This window comes from Bos mutus, chromosome 13 (genome assembly GCF_027580195.1).
Source record: "Bos mutus isolate GX-2022 chromosome 13, NWIPB_WYAK_1.1, whole genome shotgun sequence".
Taxonomy (NCBI): Eukaryota; Metazoa; Chordata; class Mammalia; order Artiodactyla; family Bovidae; genus Bos; species Bos mutus.
In genome coordinates this window covers 80339209-80363279 of record NC_091629.1, presented here as the reverse complement: position 1 = coordinate 80363279, position 24071 = coordinate 80339209, and the positions used below count along the sequence as shown (strand labels likewise).

Sequence of the window (24071 nt, the reverse complement as noted above, 5' to 3'; positions counted from 1 at the left end):
TCCAAAAGAACACTGCACATAGTTTACAAAGAACCTATTAAAGCAACTTAATTTTAATTAACAGCTGTGCTTAAAATAGTCATATGAAAGTAGAATTTTGATGGGCCAAGAGAAGCAAGCGTTTCCTTTAGAGCTGACTAAATCGGGGAAGGTGAAGAGGTGGATAAAGGAGGAATGTGGGAATGACTGGGAAGAAAAATGAGGCTTTAACTCTGGAAAATGGGCATCAAAGAGGGAACAATGCCTGACGGTAACTTGGTTTAAATCACTGAGCTCCAAGTCACATGTCTTTATATGTAGCAGTGTGATTTCTAGTTGGAAAGAGGTCAGAGAAGCTGTTTGGCTCTTTGTCTTTCTAAACTAAGATAACTTCTTTTGGTTTCTCTCACTCTAATTGGAAGCTTGACTTTCGCTTTCAAGATGTTGCTCCGTGTCCAAGAATATTGAGACCTTCTAGGATATTCACCTCTGTGGCCCCTGACATGTAATCTGAAAATGAGGCCATCCAACTGGAAAATGTTCAAGGATCCTTCTGCTTTAAAATAACAAAATTCTAAGGTCACATTAGTTCTTTCAACCAAAAGGGTACCTACAAGCTTGAGGTGATGACAATGTGGGTATAGTCAAGTGCTGACATCTGGCAGGAATGTACATGTGGTCGTGGTCTGTATTGTTAATTCTCAGTGATGGCTTCAAGAAACCAATCCAAATGGATTTAGAACAAAAGGTCCTCTTTTGACAGATCAGCTTGCCTGGCCACACTCTCCATGTCTAAAATTCATCTTCTAACACTGAGGCCACCGTGTCCCTCACTTGCACAACACCTAACCAGGTAGCAAATATTAGAAGATACAACTAAGACTGAAAATTAAAATTAAATATAAAAGTTATTTGAGGGTCTTTGCCCTCAGTTTCATGGGACATTTGCCTACTTCTTATATGCTATTATTTATAACACTGAATTTTATTTCTCACTTGTTTTGCTGTCGTTAACACAGAAAGAAATAGAAGCTTCGAGATGTCTTCCTTTGTGGAAACCAAAGGTCTTGAGCAACTTACAAAGTCTCCGGTGGAATTTGTAGAGTATCCTTGGACATGTGCTGAATTGACATAAATGAAGTCTTGTGCTATTGGTTTAATTTTTGTCTTTTATAAGGGAAAGCTTCATGAAATGGCTAAAGTCTGTCACTTGGGAGTGATAAATACTTTCAGGTTTCATATGCAGTGGTGAGAAGGATAGTCTGGCCCGTGGGAAGAGAACTGGCCTTGGAGTAAAGGACAATTTCAGGTTACCTTCACACCATCAAGCTCTATATCCCTTGGCAATTCCAAGTTTTCTCACCTATAAACAGAAATGATGATACCAGCTTTGTGGCTTGCTGTTTGGGTTAGGGATCACATATGTAAAATGTGTGTGTGTACTTTATACATATGTAAAATATGATGTGCGTAAAGAATATTATATAGATAATAGAGATACCTTTCTGGTGTCTCACATGCTTACGTGTAATAGACATCCATTTGGAAAATAGTTGGGATGATGAGAATATAAATATATATTACTAATAATATATAATATATATAATAAATATATATTACTAATAATGGCTTTGTTGAGACTCCTGATGACAGTTTTTTAATTTCATTCCTGAATTAAAATAAAATGTCATAAACATTAGAATTTTTTTCATAAAATTAATATTAAATGTCCTAGTTATATAAAAGAAAAAATATCATCTTTAAAGTTCATTAACAATAGGAGAGGAAACAGATGTAAACTCCATAAACAAAGTGATGATAGACATAATCATTAGTAATCAATAAGTACTAACTACATGGTAGACTTTTGTTATGTCTTAATGTAATCCTCACAACAGCCCTATGATATAGGTATCATATATATTTTATAGATGAAGAAACTGAGGCACAGAAAAGGGAAATAACTTGTCCTGGATCATACAGCTAACAAGTTTCAGAATTAAATTTCAAACCCTCTTTGGCCTAAGTCCCCTGTCAAGCCCAGAACCTGAGCTGACCTCTGCCAAACTTGGTAATGTGTGTGTGTGTGTGCGCTCAGTTGCTCAGTCGTGTCTGACTCTTTGCAACCCCATGGACTGTAGCCTGTCAGACTCCTCTGTCCATGGGATTTTCCAGGCAAGAATACTGGAGCAGGTTGCATTTCCAGGTTGATCTCCCCAACCCAGGGACCTAGCCTGTGTTTCTTGCATTTCCTGCATTGGCAGGAGCAGTCTTTAAAGCTTGGTAATAGCAATAGTTAATTGTGTTTTAAAGATATAGCATCATTCAATAACTAAAAGGTTCTCAGGATAGAAAACTGATGATGGTAGGAATCAAAATATGAGTCAAAGTCTTCTGTGCTATATTAACCTTGTTATCAGTCATAAAGAGTACCATAGTTTTGGCAAAGAGCATTTCCTGAGAAGATTAAGAAAATGAGCAGAGAGCATTTCAAAAATAGCTGTACAGTTCATGTTATCTGCTTCTGCCAAGCACAATATCATCCTGTCCTATGATTTGCTACATTTGGATTTCCTTTTATGTCCTTAATCACTAAGCCAGTCCTTAATAATCTCCAAAAAATTGCATTGACTCAACCATTTTTGCTGCTTCATTAGTTTTTACCCACAAGGCTCTGCAAAGATGACACTCCATTTGTATTATAAAAGCACATTTATTCTGTTTGTTCAGAAAGCTTTTTACGTATTTCACTCACTAGTTCAATGAGATCATCCATCTTTAATTCATTTCCCCCTCAGAGAAAGATGGGAAGCAGCTTCTCAGTTAGTATTATTGGCTAATTCTTTTTGTAATTGTATTCACTACTTAACATGATGGCCCAGATATAACAAAATGCAGCTTAGCAGGATATATCCAAAGGGAACACGCGTGGATTCATCTAACTATATGCCTCAGCTCTTCTGGAATGCAGGCTGCCAAATGGTTGCTCTTAATTTCCAAACAGTGGGTAAGTCACAGTTAGTATTCATTTCCATCCTATAAAAGCCACATTTCCAAGTGCCTGAAAATCATCCCAAGGAGGAGAAAGACTGCCACACTGGATTGAAAAAACAAACAAAACACATTTTCATAAAGAAAATATCATTACAAAAAAGGCAAATTTTGAATATTGAGGAATTATCTCTGATAGTTTATAGATGTCTTTATTTAGATTTGTTTTACTTATTTTCAAACAAATTTTTACACTTTTAAAAGTAATACACATTTATTCTAAAAAATATTACAAATTCAAAATAAGTATAAAGAAAATAATAAAACTTCCAGGAATGTTTCCACTCAGAGATTCTCTCAACATTGTTAACTTCTGGCTTTGTGATCTGTAAGTTTTTGGCTATGCATATATATGCTTTTTCACTTAATACCTTGTTAAAATATATATCTTCATATATATTTATTATATGGAAACATGAATTTTAGTAGCTATATATTAAGTACATCTCAGAATTAACAAAAGCAGATTTCCTATCACTGAACTTTAGGACTTTTTTTTCTGCTATAAATAATGCCCTGAGAACAGGCTGAAATATAAATTATCAAGTTTATCTCCTAATGTTCTTTTGGAAAAGTTCCTAAAATAGAATTAAGTGAAAGTTTTAAGAGCCTTTGTACAATGCCAAATTGTACATCAAAAATGTGGCACGAGATTTCTTCTCAATCAGCAGTATATGGTATGTTTTTCCCTCACATTTGTGTTCTTGGTTAAGTATTATTAAATAATAGTAATAATTCAGACAAATATCTCCTTGTTCTTTTTCATTTCATTTCTTTGAGTGTTGAACATTGTAAGTTTGTGCTCTTATTTTTGTTGTTGTTAAGTCACTAAGCCTGCAACCCTCTGCAACCCCATGAACTGCAGTACCCCAGGCTGTCCTCCACTCTCCTCACTGTCCACTGTCCTCCGTTATCTCCTGGAGTTTGCTCAAATTCATGTTTGTCCTACACAATCTCCTGGAGTTTGCTCAAATTCAAATTCATCGTAGTCAGTGATGCTGCCTAACCATCTCCTCCTCTGCTCCCCTTCTCCTTTTGCCTTCAGTCTTCCCCAGCGTCAGGGTCTTTTGCATTGAGTCAGCTCCTCCATCAGGGGGTCAAAGTATTAGAGCTTCAGCTTCAGCATCAGTCCTTCCAATGAATATTCAGGACTGATTTCCTTTAGGACTGACTGGTTTGGTGTCCTTGCAGTCCAAAGGACTCTCAGTTCTTTGGCCCTCAGCCTTCTTTACGGTCCAACTCTCACATCCATACATGACTACTGGAAAAACCATAGCTTGGACTATAGGACATTTGTCTGCAAAGTACTGTCTCTGCTTTTTAATAATGCTGTCTAGGTATGTCATAGTTTTCCTTCAAAGGAGCAAGCATCTTTTCATTTCATGGCTGCAGTCACCATCTGTAGTGATTTTGGAGCCCAAGAAAAGCAAATATGTCACTGCTTCCACTTTGTCCCCTTCTATTTGCCGTGAAGTGATGGGACTAGATGCCATGATCTTAGTTTTTGAATGCTTAGCTTCAAGCCAGCCTTTTCAATCTTCTCTTTCACTTTCATCAAGAAGCTCTTTAGGTCCTCTTCCCTTTTTGGCAGTAAAGTGGTATCGTTTGCATATCTGAGGCTGTTGATATTTCTCCCAGCAATTCTGACTCCAGCTTGTGATTCATCCAGCCTGACATTCCACATGATGTACTCTGCATATACTTTAAATAAGCAGGATGACAATATACAGCTTTGTCGTACTTCTTTCCCAAATTTGAACCAGTGAGTTTCCATGACAGATTCTAACTGTTGCTTCTTGACCTACATACAGGTTTCTCAAGAGATAAGATAGTCTGGTATTGCCATCTTTTTAAGAATTTTCCAGTTTGCCATGATCCACACAGTCTAAGGCTTCAGCATAGTCATTGAAGCAGAAGTAGGTGTTTTTCTGGAATTCTCTTGTTTTCTCTATGATCTATTGAATGTTGACACTTTGATCTCTGGTTTCTCTGCCTTTTCTAAACCCAGCTGGTACATCTGAAAGTTCTCAGTTCACATACTGCCGAAGCCTAGCTTGAAGGATTTTGAGCATAAACAGACTAGCATGTGAAATGAGCATAGTAGTACAGTAGTTGAACATTCTTTGGCATTGCCCTTCTTTGGGATTGGAATGAAAACTGACCTTTTCTAGTCCTCTGGCCACTGCTTAGTTTTCCATATTTGTTGACATATTGAGTGCAGCACTTTAATAGCATCCTCTTTTAGGATTTGAAACAGCTTACCTGGGATGCCATTACCACCACTAGCTTTGTTCATAGTAGTGCTTCCTAAGGCCCACTTGACTTCACACTCTTGTATGTCTGGCTCTAGGTGAGTGATCACACCATCGTGGTTTTCCAGGTCATTAAGACCTGATTTCCTTTAGGCAATTAATTTTTAGGCTTTTGAAGTTAATTTTCTATAGTTCTTCTGTGTATTCTTGACACCTCTTCTTAATCACTTCTGCTTCTCTTAGGTCCTTACCGTTTCTGTCCTTTATTGTGCCCATCCTTGCATGAAATATTCCCTTGATATTTCCAGTTTTCTTGAAGAGATCTCTAGTCTTCCTTATTCTATTGTTTTCCTCTGTTTCTTTGCATACTTCATTTAAGAAGGCCTTCTTATCTCTCCTTGACATTGTCTGGAACTCTCCTTTCGTTGGGTATATCTTTCCCTTTCTCCTTTATCTTTTGCTTCAGTTCTTTTTCAGCTGTTTATAAAGCCTGCTGAAAACCACTTTGCCTTCTTGCATTTCTTTTTCTTTGGGATGGTTTTAGTCACTGCCTCCTGAATAGGGTTATGAACTACTGTCCTTAGTTCTTCAAGCACTCTGTCTACCAGATCTAATCCCTTGGATCTATTCATCCCCTCCACTGTATAACCATAAGGCATTTGATTTAGGTCATACCCAATGGCCTCATGGTTTTCCCTACACTTTTCAATTTAAGTCTGAATTTTGCAATAAGGAACTGATGATCTGAGCCACAGTCAGTTCCAGGTCTTGTTTTTGCTGACTGTCTAGAGCTTCTCCATCTTTGGCTGCAAAGTATACCATCAATCTGATTTCTGTATTGACCATCTGGTGATGTCCATGTGTAGAATCCTCTTGTGTTGTTGGAAGAGGGTGTTTGCTATGACCAGTGTATTCTCTTGGCAAAACTCTTTTAGCCTTTGCCCTTTTCCTTTTGTACTCCAAAGCCAAACTTGGCTCTTACTCCAGGTATCTCTTGACTTTCTACTTCTGCACTGCAATCCCCTATGATGGAATGATATGATTTTTATTTTTGCATTTCTGCTTTTATTCAGGACTGCTATCAATTTTTCTGTTCATTTATAGCAGTACTTTTAATATAAAAGTTATGTTGTCTTATTTTATGGGACAAATGAGATGGGATTGATTAATGTTTGGTTTTATGGAATCTTAGTTTACTCTAACAATCACAAGCTCCACATCTGAAAATCAATCCATGCTTACTCCTATTTCTTTCGTAGTTTCTTTTTCACATGTAATTTAACCCTTTCATCTACACAGATTAAATTTTCATGTATAATCTTGGTAAGAGATCAGTCTTTTATACTAGAGGTTGCCTTTTTCATTGTTAATTTGGGTCCATTTTTTCAATTTATAAGTCTTCTCCATTAATAAATTTTTCACCTTCCTGGAGCCAATAACCTTGTTATTATTATAATGTTTAATAATATGGTTTAATATATGTAAAAGGAAATTCTCCTTTGTATTACCGTTCAGTGTTTCTTTGCCTTGGACTGACTGTTCTAAAATAATATTAACAAATAGTATTAAGAGTGGACACTTCATCTTGACACTAATGAGAATTTCACATCATGATGCCTATGAGTAGATGCTAGCTGTGACTTTGAGACAGTCTTTTACACACTAAAGGAATCTACACATGGCCTAAATGACAACACTGGTTTTAGGAATTTATGTTGAATATTATTAAATGTCTCTTTGGCATCTATCAGGATGATCATATGTTCATTTCCTCTTTGTGAGAAATGTGATAAATTTTATTAGTATATCTCCTAATATGTAAGTATCGTTTTGTTCCTGAGAAAAATTCTACTTGCTTATGTATTGTTTTTTTAGAAAATATGACTTGGCAATTAATTTTTAGGCTTTTGAAGTTAATTTTTCAAGCATAATTTTGGTAGTTTATCCAATTTTGGTATCACAGTCATAATAACTTACAAAATGATAAATAAAAATTCACTGACTTTTCCCTGTTACATGAAACTTTGAAATAATTCTACTATCAAATTCTTTTTTGTCCATCTAAATAGAGATGAGTTGTAACTCAGACAATCTGGAACAAATTGATAGCTTCTCAAATTCATTATGACTTTAAAGCTTGTTTGTTTAGCTCTAGCAATTGCAAATAATGTAGACATTTATTTCATACATTGATCAAGTCTTAGCAAACTTTGACCAGGAATCTTTGTCCATTAGAAACAAGTCAAGGAGTGATTAGATATTGGTAGTAAGTAATCAAACAAATAAAAAAAATTAAAAGAAAAAATTTTTCCTATAAATTAAAAAAAGAATTATAGTATCTACTGTTGGTTAAGTATGAAGAAGTCCATCCTCAAAAACATGGATTGGAGATTTAAACTTTCTGAAGGGCATCTTAGTAAGAATTATCAAAAGGCTTTTGCAATAAACATATTTTCTGACCTAGAGAATTCACTCCTAAGAGCATCATTAATGATGTCTTCAAAGATTTCAAAGATTTCACCTCAACAACGTGGTAAAATCAAAACATTATATGTAATGATAAAAATTTGGAAGAGGCATAAATATGTCCAGAGTGGGGCCTGGTATAGTCCGTGTATTCAGGTATATCTATCCAAAAATATTTTATACAGTTGTTAAAATTAAAGCAAATGAATATTTAATGAAATGGACATACTGCATATAATTTATATATTCAAATATATGAATATGTTTTAAATAGAAAAACAAAATATACACCAACCTGTTGGCAGTGGTTTACCTCTGAATTTGGAGATGACAGCTTGGTTTTTTTTTTCTTGTCTGTTTCCTAAGTTTCTATAATAAGTCTTTCTTCTTAAAGGGGGAGCAGAAGTGTATTGTAATACAATCTTATGTTCTTGCTCCAGGTGTAAATACAGTCCCAGTAAGGTTTGTGTGTTTTATTCACAGACCTGGCTATGCAGATAAACATGGGGATGTATGAATACAATGGGAAGAGTGGCTACAGGCTGAAGCCGGAGTTCATGAGGAGACCTGACAAGCACTTTGATCCATTCACAGAAGGCATCGTGGACGGCATAGTGGCCAACACTTTATCTGTTAAGGTATGTTCACCCCATCACACGACTGTACCCAGCAAAAGTCTTCAACAACACCTATTTTGTGTAAAGTAATTTAGTCATTAAGCATTTACTTCCCAATAAAGTCTTCACTTCCTTCATATTCATATTAAAAGTTTCAGAAAGTTCATATTAAAAGTTTTAATATTAAAAGTTATATTCATATTAAAAGTTTTCATTCACATTAAAAGTTTTCATATTCATATTAAAAATTATTTAAAAGTTTTCAAAAGCTATATGCACAAGATGCCCCACTTTTTAATGGGCTAAAAATTAGATCCAAAATCAGTGAAGCAAGTTGCTGAGATTCACCTAAAGAAAGGCTAGTCCTTTCTTTAGGTGCAAAGATCCTACAGAGAAATGTACCACAAAAGCTGTGTGTGTGTGTGTGTGTGTGTGTGTGTGTGTGTGTATGCGCTTAGTCACTCAGTCGTGTCCACCTCTTTGCAAACCCATGGACTGTAGGCTGCCAGGCTCCTCTGTCTATGGGTTTCTCCAGGCAAGAATATGGAGAGGGGATTCCCTTCTCCAAGGGATATTTCCGACCCAGGGATCAAACCCAGATCTCCTGCATTACAAGTGGATTTTTTACTGTCTGAGCCACCAGGAAAGCCAAAACCACAAAAATCAGTGACTCATATTGGAGAAATCTGGTCTTCTCTCCCACCGTTAGTTTTAGAAAAATAGCCACACTGAGCAAAATTAGAGAAAATAAAGGTATTCTCTAAATAAATTATTAAATATTGAATAAAAGTCCTCCAGTTACCATAGCATGGCTTTTGAAAATCTATCAGAGTATTCAGGAATTTATAACACATAGTGAGTAATGGTATTAAGGGCTTCCCTGGTGGCTTAAATACAAGAATCACATCATTAAACATATATCTGACCCTCAAAAAATTAATTGCAAATGATTTCTGCAGTCTTTGAAATTGATTTTATAGGAGATACAAGGTATTTTTTAGCTGTGAGAAAATATTTTTAATACTATAAATGGGAAATCATTTTTATAAAAAACTTTTTACATGAACCCTATAAGCCATTGATTGTTGTAGCTAAGTTTCATTTACTTTTTTTTTAATTTTATTTTATTTTTAAACTTTACAATATTGTATTAGTTTTGCCAGATATCGAAATGAATCTGCCACAGGTATACCTGTGTTCCCCATCCTGAACCCTCCTCCCTCCTCCCTCCCCATACCTTCCCAATGGGTCGTCCCAGTGCACCAGCCCCTAGCATCCAGTATCGTGCATCGAACCTGGACTGGCGACTCGTTTCATACATGATATTATACATGTTTCAATGCCATTCTCCCAAATCTCCCCACCCTCTCCCTCTCTCACAGATTCCATAAGACTGATCTATACATCAGTGTCTCTTTTGCTGTCTCGTACACAGGGTTATTGTTACCATCTTTCTAAATTCCATATATATGCGTTAGTATACTGTATTGGTGTTTCTCTTTCTGGCTTACTTCACTCTGTATAATAGGCTCCAGTTTCATCCACCTCATTAGAACTGATTCAAATGTATTCTTTTTAATGGCTGAGTAATACTCCATTGTGTATATATACCACAGCTTTCTTATCCATTCATCTGCTGATGGGCATCTAGGTTGCTTCCATGTCCTGGCTATTATAAACAGTGCTGCGATGAACATTGGGGTACACGTGTCTCTTTCCCTTCTGATTTCCTCAGTGTGTATGCCCAGCAATGGGATTGCTGGATCATAAAGCAGTTCTATTCTTTTCTGTTTAACTGGATAATTGCAGCACTAAGAAACCTTTTTAATAAAGCATAAATGCAATTTTCCGATTGACCCTAAACCAAAAGCATATAAAAAACTGTGTTAAAAAAGTACTCTATATAGTCCACGAGGTCACAAAGAGATATGACTTAGTGACTGAACAATAACAATAACAATTTCACTAATTTATATCTATTCTAAGCTTGTTGAACCCTTTTTTACTTTAAAATTTATGTCATTTACACTAGAGATTAAAAATAAAGTTGCACTGGAGTGTTTCTCAATGATATCATTTGAAATTATTTCACCCCATATATCTGCCAAGTGGAGTTGGCAGAATTAGAGCTTCAAGATTATATTTAGTTTCGGAAATTGTTTTCAGCAAAGGATGTTTAATTCCTGTCAAGTTTGATTAAGATAAACTCAAACATCACTCACAGATAAAATGCTATTTTAGAATTCTTGTTAACTGTAGTTGTAGTCAGGTCAAACTGATAGTGATATTTTATCAAAATAATCTTTTGTCCTTGTTTGACAATTCATCTCATTTTATATGTTTGCTTTGTTGTTTATTCTTTCTTGAAAATTCTACCATGACAATGTAAGTGATTATAAATAAACACATAGAGAAACTGGGGAAAACAGCTGAGTCCCAGACAGGTGTACACTGCTGCCCGAGTCCAGAGTGGAGACACTGCTCTGGAGATGTCAGTGTCCTCTGAATGGACAGGCCATAATGCCTCAGAGACCCTGCAGCAGAATCCTGCCTTCACCATGACGGCTGGAGCCAAAATGCAGCTCACATCCACCCAGTATTGCCTTTGTTTTGATCCCCTGACATAGACTTTATAATGCCAGAGTGGACCTCTGAGCTCTGGTTGTGTTCCATGATCCTATTTTACTTAAGAGAATATTGAGCCTCAGTGTTATTAATTTAGTTAAGAAGTCTATTTTAATCAAAATCTTAAGCATATTGTCACTTCCCTGGGGGTCCAGTGGTTAAGATTCCACACTGCCAATGCAGGGGGTGCAGGTTCAATCACTGGGTGGGGAACTAAGATCCACATGCTGAGCAGATAAAGATAAAAGAAGGAAAAGAAAAAATTTAAAACTCATTTAAAAAAATCTTAAGCACACACCATCTTTGATGCATCTGAATTCCCAGCATGACTCGTTTAACTTGGAAGTTTCAAACATACTATAAAATGTCTGCTACGTTGTTCTCATGTAGAACCTCAAAGGAAACAAAGAGATTGTTCCTTGCAGGTCTCATGCACTCAGGCACAGAGAATATTCAGGAGAAATGCATTTTCCCAGGGTAAATGCATTCCCAGGGTAAACAGCCTCCTCCTCATAACTTTCTAACTTGTGTGGCATCTCTAACCACATCAGCATGCAGCTGCCATTGGCCTCCCCAGTCACCATGGCCATCCCCAGGCCGCCATTGTGTCCGTTTCCAGCCCAGCCATCATCTTGGTGATTCTGTCTCCTGTCACCGACTGGAGCTCAGAAAGTGAAGCTTTGTCAATCAGATAACACAGATCACTGAGTCCGTTCCACCAACACTTGCTTTCCACATTTCCCTCTCTGTTGTTAAAGCAGAAGGACATTGTGTCTGTCTCCATTAACTTTTATAACATTTGAGAACCCCTCAGATTCTGAAAATTATGAGCGTGTAGTTTTAAAACCTCATTTAATTCCATGATATTCATTAGCTTTATAGCTAGGCAAAGGATACCACAATCATGTGGATGGTTAACCAGTGCAGTTAGGAGTGATGATAAACTGAGTTTAATAGTTTAAAGTTGGTATTTGTTTTTAGTACTTTTATCATTATTGTGGCTTTTTATTAAAGTGTAACAATTTTGAGAATTGGAGAGCATGGTATTATAACTAGTCTGTCAAATTGAATTTTATGAACAAGAAGATTTTTTTAATCCTAGACTTTCTACTATGCTATGTGTTAAATTTGTACTCTTAAGCAACCTTTTAATTTCATCTACAATCATGGTTCAACATCAGTCCTTCCAATGAATATTCAGGACTGATTTCTTTTAGGATGGACTAGTTGGATCTTCTTGCAGTCCAAGGGACTCTCAAGAGTCTTCTCCAACACCACAGTCCAAAAGCATCAATTCTTCAGCACTCAGCTTTCTTTATAGTCCAACTCTCAAAGCCATACATGACCACTGGAAAAACCATAGCCTTGACTAGACGGACTTTTGTTGGCAAAGTAATGTCTCTGCTTTTTAATGTGCTGTCTAGGTTGGTCATAACTTTCCTTCCAAGGAATAAGCATCTTTTAATTTCATTTAATTTTCATTTTCATTTTGGAGCCCCAAAAAATAAAGTCAGCCACTGTTTCCACTGTTTCCCCATCTTTTTGCCACAAAGCGATGAGACTGGATGCCATGATCTTAGTTTTCTGAATGCTGAGTTTTAAGACAACTTTTTCACTTTCCTCTTTCACTTTCATCAAGAGGTTCTTTAGTTCTTCACTTTCTGCCATAAGGGTGGTGTCATCTGCATATCTGAGGTTACTGATATTTCTCCCGGCAATCTTGATTCCAGCTTGTGCTTCATCCAGCCCAGCGTTTCTCATGATGTACTCTGCATATAAGTTAAATAAGCAGGGTGACAATATACAGCCTTGACGTACTCCTTTTTCCTATTTGGAACCAGTCTGTTGTTCCGTGTCCAGTTCTAACAGTTGCTGCCTGACCTGCATACATATTTCTCAAGAGGCAGGTCAGGTGGTCTAGACTGATGTTGAAGGACTGAGGTTGAAGCTGAAACTCCAAAACTTTGGCCACCTAATGCAAAGAGCTGACTCATTTGAAAAGACCCTGATGCTGGGAAAGATTGAAGGCGGGAGGAGAAGGGGACAACAGAGGATGAGATGGTTGAATGGCATCACTGACTCAATGGACATGAGTTTGAGTAAACTCCTGGAGTTCTTGATGGACAGGGAGGCCTGGTATGCTGCAGTGCATGGGGTCACAAAGAGTCAGACACGACTGAGCAACTGAACTGAACTGAATCATGCTAAAATGAGAATTTTTTTCTCTTATAAAGTTATTAAGTATTAGAAAAATCCTTATATTCAGTTGGCTCTAAAAATCAACTTTTAACTTTTAATACATAGTATCTCTCAAATGTAAAAGCCATAATCTCATCAAACTTTTCATGCTTGTTCATGTATTTCACCCCTATACAACTTTGTCTTATTAATTAACCCCTAACCCTGGCATTATCATTATTCTTCTAACAATTCTTTAACCAGAAAGAAATAATATTTGTACTGTTGTTTATGTTTTACTTTGATTATGGCTCAACAGTCATCATTAGCATTTGTCCCTCCCTGAAGTTTTCTCTTGTATAATTGTTATTCATTTTTAAGAGTTGTTTTTTTTTTTAATTTAAAAAAACTTTCTAGATTATTTCAGGTCAGTTTCTCTCTGATAAGAAAGTCGGGACTTATGTGGAAGTGGATATGTTTGGTTTGCCTGTGGACACAAGGAGGAAGGCATTTAAGACCAAAACATCACAAGGAAACGCTGTAAATCCCATCTGGGAAGAAGAACCCATTGTATTCAAAAAGGTTGGTCTTATGTCCTTCACGTTAGATGTTAATGCTTCTTCTAGGTGTTTTATGACTTACCTGGTGGTTCAGAGAGTAAAGCATCTGCCTACAATGTGGGAGACCTGGGTTCAGTCCCTGGGTCAGGAAGATCTCCTGGAGAAGGAAATGACAACCCACTCCAGTATTCTTGCCTGGAGAATCCCATGGACAGAGGAGTCCATGGAGTCGCAAAGAGTCATTTCAGGTGTTCTATACAGCAGCAGCATACTGGAAAAAATATGAAATGAGGAATTACTTATTGTTTCATTTGGGAAGTTACACATTAATAATATAATAGCATTTTCAAAACTATCTTGAAAACCTCAAGATTTCTGTGAATTGCTTGCTTGGATTTTTCATAATTGTGAATCAGTTAATTCTAGGATACCTCATTTGGAAGACCAGAATAACATGTAATTTTAACTCATAGCCTCTCGTAATACAAGTGATAAATGATATATCTTCACTACAATTCGAATGAAGTGGAATGGTAAGTAGGGAGTAATACGGTAGCCAAAATAAAGGAAGTCCGTGCTGCCTTTAAAAAGCACAGCAATTAAACTCCTGGAATCTCCGTGCTTCCTTTAAAAAGCATAGCAATTAAACTCCTGGAATCTCCGTGCTTCCTTTAAAAAGCACAGCAATTAAACTCCTGGGATCTCCAACCACTGGTACTGGTCTTTGTAACTTGTCTGGATTCTATCTGATAGAGTCACCTTTTACATTCAACTTGTCTTTCCCTCTGCTTTCACCAAAAACCAGATCTTTTTCACACATGGTTTAAACAAAAAGGAAGACATTAAGTGCAGTAGAAAGTAGAGTGCACTCTTTATCACTTTGCTTTTATCTGGCCAAAATATCTACAAAGGCAGTCTTCTGCAAAGAGGGTATCCTATCTGTGGTAAAGATCTCTGCACTCCAGCTTTTTTTTTTTATGTTAATTGGATTTAGTAATACTGTCTACATCATAGCATTCTTATATGAGTATTTTCTAAATATACTGAAAACATTTAGAAAATATCTAACCCATTGAAAGTAGTCAATAAATGTTAGTTTTCTTATGATCTAAAGAAATACATATCTAAGGTATAATTGGCCTCATGGTCTTGACATGTTGATATAGTATAGTTGCATATGTACTCCAGATGTTTTACACTGAGAGAAAAAAAAAAGTAATTTTTTTTTTTAAGTCGCTCGGTCGTGTCTGACTCTTTGCGACCACATGGACTATAGCCTACTAGGCTCCTCCAGCCATGGGATTTTCCAGGCAAGAGTACTACTTATGGCTAATTTGGGAATTTACAAATAAATAAAGCAATCTTATTTTGAAAGCTATCCTTGAAAGCTACTTTATAATTTTTGCATTTGCTCCAAAGTACAAAGGTAGTTTGCTTTGAAAATATAATAGTGAATGCTCAAACTGTGATTAAACCATTAACTCACAGAATTTAAACATAGAACTTTTGTCATTTCTGCCTTGAGAATGTTCATGTCAAAAGAAAATGGTCTGTTTGTTGAACAGATTCCTCATTTTGAAAAGGTGATAAAACACAGATGAAGCCATATCTCTGGTAATCCTTCTCTTTTTGAAAATCTAAATTATAGAGCAGTAACTTAACTTTTTATCAATTGGCTCAGCAGAAACTTCTACTTGGATTTGGAAAAGTAGGGCCTGTTTGAATATTACCTTTCTAATTCTCTCTGGGAGTCACTCCTTTTTGTAACCACATGTATTCTCAATGTCCTATAGGTGGTTCTTCCTTCGCTAGCCTGTCTGAGGATAGCAGTTTATGAAGAAGGAGGTAAATTTATTGGTCACCGAATCTTGCCAGTACAAGCAATTCGGCCAGGTATGGATAGCATTGTGGGAAACTTTTTATCAAAGTTGTAAAGAAAATCATCACTGCCTTAGAAGATTATTAAAGAATGATGTAGGAAGCTACTTGTTGTTTTGGTGTTTCACTCTGTAAAAAGGATTATGAGATTATATATTTCATCTGGCAATATTATGTTTTTGTGATGTGCTATGACTACTAGGCCAGTCGACTCTTGCCAGATGTAATGTGTAACAAACTACCTGAAAATTAAAAGGCTTATAAAAGGCGTTTCATCTTCGTGCTCACAGGCATGGAGTAGTAGGGCTTGGTGAGGTTTGGCTGTGCAGCTGTGCTTCAGGCTGTGGGCTTCCCACACCTGCTCACGCAGGGGCTCCAGGTGAAGAAGCAGTTGCACTCCCAGGCATCTCACGGCAGCCCAGTGGGATGCACGCTTGTATCTGCAAGTGCGTGTGAAGCCTCTGCTTGTACACATCACTAACATCCCATTGTCCAAACAGGCTAACCCCCCAACCAAGAAATCATATACAGGGCACAAATTTGGACTGATAATTCAATCTGTGACACATGGTTTCAAATTCTCTCTTGTGGGGAAAAACAGGGTTGGAAAGGGAGAAAAAAAATCAGAGTCAACATTAGTTTCCTGTTTGATGAGAAAAATAATAGCCTATCAGTCAAGAGCATATGATTAAAATGAGGTAGAAGTAAGCTGTTGGTCATCCAGAGTCATCTGAAATAAGTACTCCGATTGAACAGATGTTTCGCATTATGAGAAACTGTGATGCATGGTATCATGTCACCCCCCAGGCTATCACTACATCTGTCTGAGGAATGAGAGGAACCAGCCTCTCATGCTGCCAGCGCTCTTTGTCTACATAGAGGTGAAGGACTATGTCCCAGACACATATGCAGGTAAACCACCTAACCCGGAAGGATAGCTCCATCTGGGGTCATCCGTATTTTTGTGACTCAGTGGAAAGAAAACAGGACTAAACAAAGGCAAGAGAGTGTGACCTCAGAATCACCTCTATGTTTGTATGCATGTTTAGAAGTAAATTCATCAAACCTTTGTGAATAAATTTTAGTTTAAATCTCAATAAATTATTGAGCATTTTTATCCATTGGTAATATTATTCTCATGAGTTCAGTACTTTCTAACCAATGCTACCTGATACTACACAGTCTATCTAGGTCTGTGCAGTGAATTTGCCTTCAGCCAGTTTTAGAATCCTGACCCTTTCTATGAGTGAAATCTTAAACTATAGAAATTAACTTATGATGATGTCAGCCTGGAATCATACATTTAAATGCTTGTGGTGCCAAGGTACCTGAGTGGAAGATCCTGGGAAGTGGTGGAGACTATGGCAGTCTTGGAGCAGGTGTCCAATCTGAAGACAGCAGCCATAACTCATTCCAGCTAGACAGCATCATGTTCAAATGATACCCATATTGCTAAATCACTGGGTTGTTTCAACAGTCTGTAAAGCAGCCTTTCTATGGGAAATGTCTCCCCTGTGAATCACCAGTGTGGGAAACAGGACAGATTTGTGGGCCATGTCTGAATTGGATGAAATGCTCAAATAAAACTTAAAAATTTGGAGCACTGGCACATCCTGAATTGGAGCTTGTCCAGTGTGGCTCAGAGATGACCTTTGAGTTCTGACTTCCTGAGGTTCAGCCAGTGGGCTCTTGTCCATTTCCAAAGTGTTGGATGGATAAGTAGATAGTTATATGGGTAGATGGAAGATGGATGGTGAATCAGTAAATGGATGGACAAGTAGAGAGATGATGAACAAATACATGGATGGATGGGTGATTGGAAGGATGGATAAAGGGATGGATGGATAGATTGATGCATGGTGGATAATCAGTATCTCCAGGACCATCAATCTAAAATGTCTCTTTCCTATTTAGATGTGATTGAAGCTTTGTCAAATCCAATCCGATATGTGAATCTGATGGAGCAGAGAGCTAAACAACTGGCTGCTTTGACACTGGAAGATGAAGAAGAAGTGAAGAAAGAGGTGAGAGGGTTGTTCTAGCCTTGTGCATGGCATGAAGCATGATTTCCGAATCTTGTTGCTAGCTTTTCCTACATAACATCACCCTCAGGAAAGGAAAAGAGAACACTGGAAAACCACTTTAGTGGAGTTCAGCCTCATCTCCCAAAACATCTAGAAGATACCCTGAATTTTTCATATTTCATTCTCTTTTGGCATTCTGTGGCCACCACCAGCATCTTCTTTTGTGACCACATTAAACAGTAGACATCTTGCTGTTTGAGGGGAAATTTTCTAGATCATTTCATGTTGATTAAAGGTGAATAAAACATGTAGAAAAGAAGAAGATCATCATCATTTTCTTTTGTCTTTAAAGTACAGGGTTTTCGAAGTGCTTTTGTGATTTCTTATAGTACAAAAGTTAACACAGTACCTGTTGTTATATAGGCCACAAAGTGGCAACTATTATTACTGTGTATTTATGTATTATAATACATATTCCCAAAATAATTGGTGTGTTATTCTAAATTAGATGTCACAATGCAAAGAATAGGTAAGAAAGGGCCTAGAAATATTAGAAGTGAAGTTTAAAAATATGAAGCTTCCTCAAAATCCTGGTGAATTTGCCTTGTCATCTGATTGATTTAGTAATTAATCGAGTTGAATAAAATCTTTGAAGTGTTTATTTAAAAAAAAAATATGAAGTTTCCATGTAGACTGAAATAGAATTTCATGATTATTGGGATGACATAAACATTACAAATAGTGATTAAAAACTAGCTATTTTCACACTTCATTTGAATATTCAGAGGATAGATTCAGGGAAACAGATGAAAAATTGGAGAATTATCAGTATAGGAAAAAACCTTGAAATTTGTTTGGGTTTCTTTAATAGCAAGTCCACTCAAGTTGATATTATTAAATCAGCTTTTTCTTATTCCAAAAGAATAAAGAAACCTAGAATTGTCATAGAAAAATTTTTAAATGGAAATGAGAAAAGAAAATCCCAAATACATCACCTTTAATCCAAACACCCAAGCCACACAGAGATAACACTGTACACATGTGCGTCATGTGTGCTAAATCACTTCAGTCATGTCTGACTCTTTGTGACCCTATGGACTGTAGCCCTGCCAGGTTCCTCTGTCCATGAGATTCTCCAGACAAGATTACTGGAGTGGGTAGCCATTTCCTCCTCTTAGGGATCCCGACCCAGGGATTGAACCCACGTCTCTTATGTCTCTTGCATTGGCAGGTGGGCTCTTTACCGCTAGTGGAACCTGGGACTCCCAACACTGTACACGCAGCTAGTCTCTTTATGCACATAAAGGGTATACACGCAGCTAGTCTCTTTATGCACATAAGGGGTATACACGCAGCTAGTCTCTTTATGCACATAAGGGGTATACCCGCAGCTAGTCTCTTTATGCACAATTAGTACTTTTTCATAAAATGGGATAATATTCACAATCTGTGTTTTAACCTTTTATTTTCATTTAATGCAAACAGTTCCATGTCCTAAAATATTCTATGACATGACTTTTAATAACTTTGTAATCTTCCATTACATAGCTGCACATTATCTTTCTAATCTCTATTTTAATTGGATATTTTGAATACTTTAATATTTTAAATAGGTCTTCAGTAAACATATAAGTATGTTTTTTAGCACATTTATGATTATTTCTTTGTTTTTTGTATAGAATTTTAGAAATTTGTGATCTAAGATGTTGAGTTAATTGAATGTGAGAGAAAATGAAATGAAAAAAAGAAAAATATGGTTTTCCCTGGTAGTCCAGTGGTTGAGAATCTGCCTTGCAATGCAGGGGACACAGGTTTTATCTCTGGTCAGAAAACTAAGATGCCACATGTCTGAGGAGCAATTAAGCCTGTGTGCACAACTAGAGAGTCCATACATGACAGTGAAAGATCTTGCATGTCACAGTGAAGATCCTGCATGTCAAATAAATAAATATTCTTTAAAAAAAGAAAAATATCTAATGTCAAAATAAAATTTTTCAGGCTCTTATTTACACTGCAAGCATCATATCCTATAGAACCCATAAATATATTGTCCTGTTTGATGAAATTTAAAGTTAGCCTGGAAAGTTTCATAAATAATGTTTTTCTTTGTATGCAGAAAATGGAGTAACAGGGAAATGTTACACTCCTGGAAAAGTACACCTAACAGTAGACATGAATTACTTCCAACGTTGTGTCTTTGACACCTATGCTTAGCATATGTTTCTTTTTCATATGTTAAAAGCCACTTAGCTTTTACTTGTCTGTAAAGCTTTTCCTTGTATACCTGTGGCCAATTCATGTTGTTGCTTTGCTGTGCTTAGTCGCTCAGTTGTGTCCAACTTTTTGCAACCCCATGGACTGTAGCCTGCCAAGCTCCTCTGTGCATGGGGATTCCCCAGCCAAGAATACTGGAGTAGTTTGTTAGGCCCTCCTCCAGGGCATCTTCCCAACCCAGGGATCAAATCCAGGTCTCCCACATTGCAGGTGGATTCTTTACTGTCTGAGCCACCAGGGAAGCCCAAGAATACTGGAGTGGGTTGCCTATCCCTTCTCCAGGGATCTTCATGATCCAGGAATGGAACCAGGGTCTCTTGCTTTGCAGGCAGATTCTTTACCAGCTGAGCTACCCGGGAAGCCCAATTCATGTTGATGTATGGCAAAAACCATCACAATATTGTAAAGTAATTATCCTGCAATTAAATAAATAAATAAATTTTAAAAAGAATTGAATAAAAAAACACCACTTAAAAAAAAAAAAAAGACAGCACCACTTAGGCCTACTGCTTGAATTTGAGCAGTTAGTCTGAGCACTCACTGCTTGGCTGGTCCAGAGGGCACAGAGAGCAAGCATGTCATCCATGCTCTAAGCAGATTTTGCTGGTACCAGCCCAGAGTTCCTTTGCAGAGCTGCTGCAGGGTGGGCTGAAAACAGCTCATGGCCGCACACTTCTCCAGAAGCCTGGCCTAGGCTGATAGGAACTGCCTTGCAGATTCTATCAGATGTCTAGCAGATTCTTCTTTCAAGGAGGTGACTGTGTCCTGTGACTGTCAGATACAGAATAACAGCCCAGGCTCTCGCTTCTGGATGGGCACCTTCAATGCTGCAGTTCAAGCTCCCATGCCCCACCCCACCCGCCACGCTACAGGATCAGGCTGAGGCTAGACTCCAGCTGAAACCACTCTGGGTTTATCTTGTTTCCCTGTCTTAGTCTGTTTTCCTCACTTCCCTGCAGTTTTCACCTGAGAACATCCTCTCAATTTATCACGCAAACAAGAATCCCAAGTACAATTCTGCTAATAAGGAATCCCAAAGATTGAATACACTTTCTGTTTTTTTTTTTTTTTCTGGGAACTAGAATTTAAATGTTTGACAATAGTTACATCTTTAATTTCAGTGTTTTTTCAAAGATAATATTGTTTTTTTTTTTGTAATGGCCTTTGAAAAGATTAAGACTAGTGAATTTCTTGTTTTACTCATATAAACACCAATATGAAATTAAAGGCTCCCCTTAGATATCAGTGGGTTTCCAAGCTCTGAAACTCTTTTCTCTTCTACTGACTTTAACTTAATAACATGTTTCATAAAATATAATTCATGGTAAAGATAATATGCTGCTGCTGCTGCTAAGTTGCTTCAGTCGTGTCCGACTCTGTGTGACCCCATAGACGGCAGCCCACCAGGCTCCCCCGTCCCTGGGATTCTCCAGGCAAGAACACTGGAGTGGGTTGCCATTTCCTTCTCCAACGCATGAAAGTGAAAAGTGAAAGTGAAGTCGCTCAGTCATGTCCGACTCTTCGTGACCCCATGGACTACAGCCTACCAGGCTCCTCCGTCCATGGGATTTTCCAGGCAAGAGTACTGGGTGGGGTGCCATCACCTTCTCCGAAAGATAATATATGGAGATATAATTAGATTACTATTAAGCCTTCTCTAATTAGAAAACAGGAATCTCTTTAATCAACTGGATGCAATTTATTTTCTTAAAAAAATAGGTGTTTAAAGAAAGCATTTTCAGATAAAATTATGTTTTACTACTATTTCAAAACAATACTTTCTGTATCATCGACTTGTACCTAGATGTTGGCCATCTTCTCCAAGGAGTAAGCTCTGACTTGAAGAGATTTCAAGACACCACCAATTTCAGCTTATATAATATAGTAATAGAGGTAAAAGCCTTGTAATGAAACAGTTAGAGACTGTTTCTCTAATGAGAAAAATGTCACTTTGCAGAGTAGGAGACCTAAGGCCTTTGAGACTGCAGATCTTTTATGTCACTGTCCTTTCAAAGTACCAGATACCACATACCAAAAAGCTATTTGGATTCCACGTATATGTGATATCATGTAATATTTTTTTTCTCTGTCTTACTTAACTAAAAAGTGATACAAATAAACTTATTCACAAAACAGAAATAGACCCACAGAGGTAGAAAACAAATGAGTTGCCAGTCCAGGTTCGATGCACGATACTGGATGCTTGGGGCTAGTGCACTGGGACGACCCAGAGGGATGGTATGGGGAGGGAGGAGGGAGGAGGGTTCAGGATGGGGAACACATGTATACCTGTGGCGGATTCATTTTGATATTTGGCAAAACTAATACAATTATGTAAAGTTTAAAAATAAACTTTACAAACCCTCTCCTCTCTGCACCCCAAACCTCCTGTTCCCAAAACAAACCTCTTTGCTGTTCCTCAAACGTGGCTCCCCATGGGCCATTTGTACATGGAATCCTCTGGAGTTCTTCCCCAGCAAAAAAAATAAAATAAAATAAAATAAAAAATAAAATTAAAAAAAAAAAAGAAAGAAAACAAACTTATATTACCTAAAATAAAGGAGGAGGGACAAATTAGGAGTTTAGGATTAACAGATACACACGACTATATATAAAATAGATAAACAGCACACATAGCAAACAGAACTGTAACAGCCTATAATGGAAAAGAATCTGAAATATATATATATATATAATTGACTGCTTTACTGTAAACCTGAAACTAACACCATTGTAAATCAACTATACTTTAATTTTTTTTTTAAATAAAAGCTATTTGTGGAGAATATAAGAATAATGGATATAAAAATACAGAAGTAGAATTTTAGGTCAACATTACTTTTGTTTTTCCTCTAAAACAATGGTCATAAGGATTTTCAGTAAATGTATAATGTTGGTTACACTCAAATAATATTTGAACATTTTCAGTTGCAGAAATAATTTTAGAAGCATTGAATCACATAAATTTCACATTGAATTGCATAAATTTTACATGGTCCTGTAGAAAATACATTTTTTTTTCCTTTGAAATGTCTAAACCCTTAACTGACCTCATTTCTAAAACTCAAGAAGAAAAATTATTTGCCCTTACCATATAGTGCTGCGAGAAAAATGGCATTTCACACCTTTGAACACCAGCATGCCCTTTATTTTGTCTTGTAATAATGTAAGTTTGTTTGAATGAGGCCACTGAAAAGAAGTAACTATGGTTTTCTCAAAAGAAAATTCTATCTAGGACATGGCAGACACTGGAGACACTATTTTAGCAGCAAAGACTTTTTTAGTATAATCCTTTTAACTTGGTAGTTATAAAGGTCATTTCTATTTGAAAATGAAAGACATTATTGAACTACAAAATATTCCCAGAATTATAATAGTCTAATAAATTGTCTTCATAGGTAATTGGCAAACCAAAAAAGTAGGAAATTTAAAAATTCCCCCATTGCTTTGAACAATAGACATTTGTTTCAGATCATGTGAAAAAAAAAATATATAGTTACATATATATATATATAATTCCAGTATATAATTAGAAATTAAGGAATAATAGATTTGAGTTGCTGAATTTATTTTGTCTCTTTTAAAGTCATAAATCAGGATCGTGGGTTAGTAAAGTCATAGAAAGTTACCTAATCTGAGTCATTACTAAGGCTTTATAATATTTTTAGTTACTTCTCTAGATAAAATGGTGTATAAAAATTTTAAAACATAATAAAGAAACAAAAAGGCCTCTCAGTAATCTTGCAGATCAGGTTAACATTTTTGGTGGTCATCATTCTAGCATGTTTTCTATGAATGTATAGTATTCCTTTACAAAAGTTCTTAATTAAAAATAAATTTTCCACAGCTCTACTAGTTTAATGTGGTTATTAGAGATGACTGATGAGCTCAGACGGTAAAGTGTCTGCCTACAATTCAGAAGACCTGGGTTCAATCCCTGGGTCGGGAAGATCCTCTGGAGAAGGAAATGGCACCCCACTCTAGTACTCTTGCCTGGAAAATCCCACGGATGGAGGAGCCTGGTAGGCTACAGTCCATGGGGTCACAAAGAGTCAGACACGACTGAGCGATGCCACTAATGAGATATCAGTACCACTTTTATTTTCTCTTTTTCAAAATAAACCTCTGAAGAGCATAAAGTAAATATCCAGTGGCTTGACTGCAAAA

The 24071-nt window shown here is 36.8% G+C and overlaps 1 protein-coding gene across 2 annotated transcripts in view; it reads left to right on the top strand.

Moving 5' to 3' along the window:
* Nucleotides 1–24071, top strand: part of PLCB1 (phospholipase C beta 1) — an 865816-nt gene that overhangs the window by 692055 nt on the left and 149690 nt on the right. For both annotated transcript variants that reach the window (XM_070382002.1, XM_070382003.1), the window contains exons 17-23: nt 999–1083; nt 2862–2986; nt 8232–8386; nt 13586–13750; nt 15522–15621; nt 16414–16518; nt 17521–17630. In XM_070382002.1, coding sequence (XP_070238103.1) covers nt 999–1083; nt 2862–2986; nt 8232–8386; nt 13586–13750; nt 15522–15621; nt 16414–16518; nt 17521–17630 — 845 coding nt within the window. The remainder of the gene's footprint in view (nt 1–998; nt 1084–2861; nt 2987–8231; nt 8387–13585; nt 13751–15521; nt 15622–16413; nt 16519–17520; nt 17631–24071) is intronic.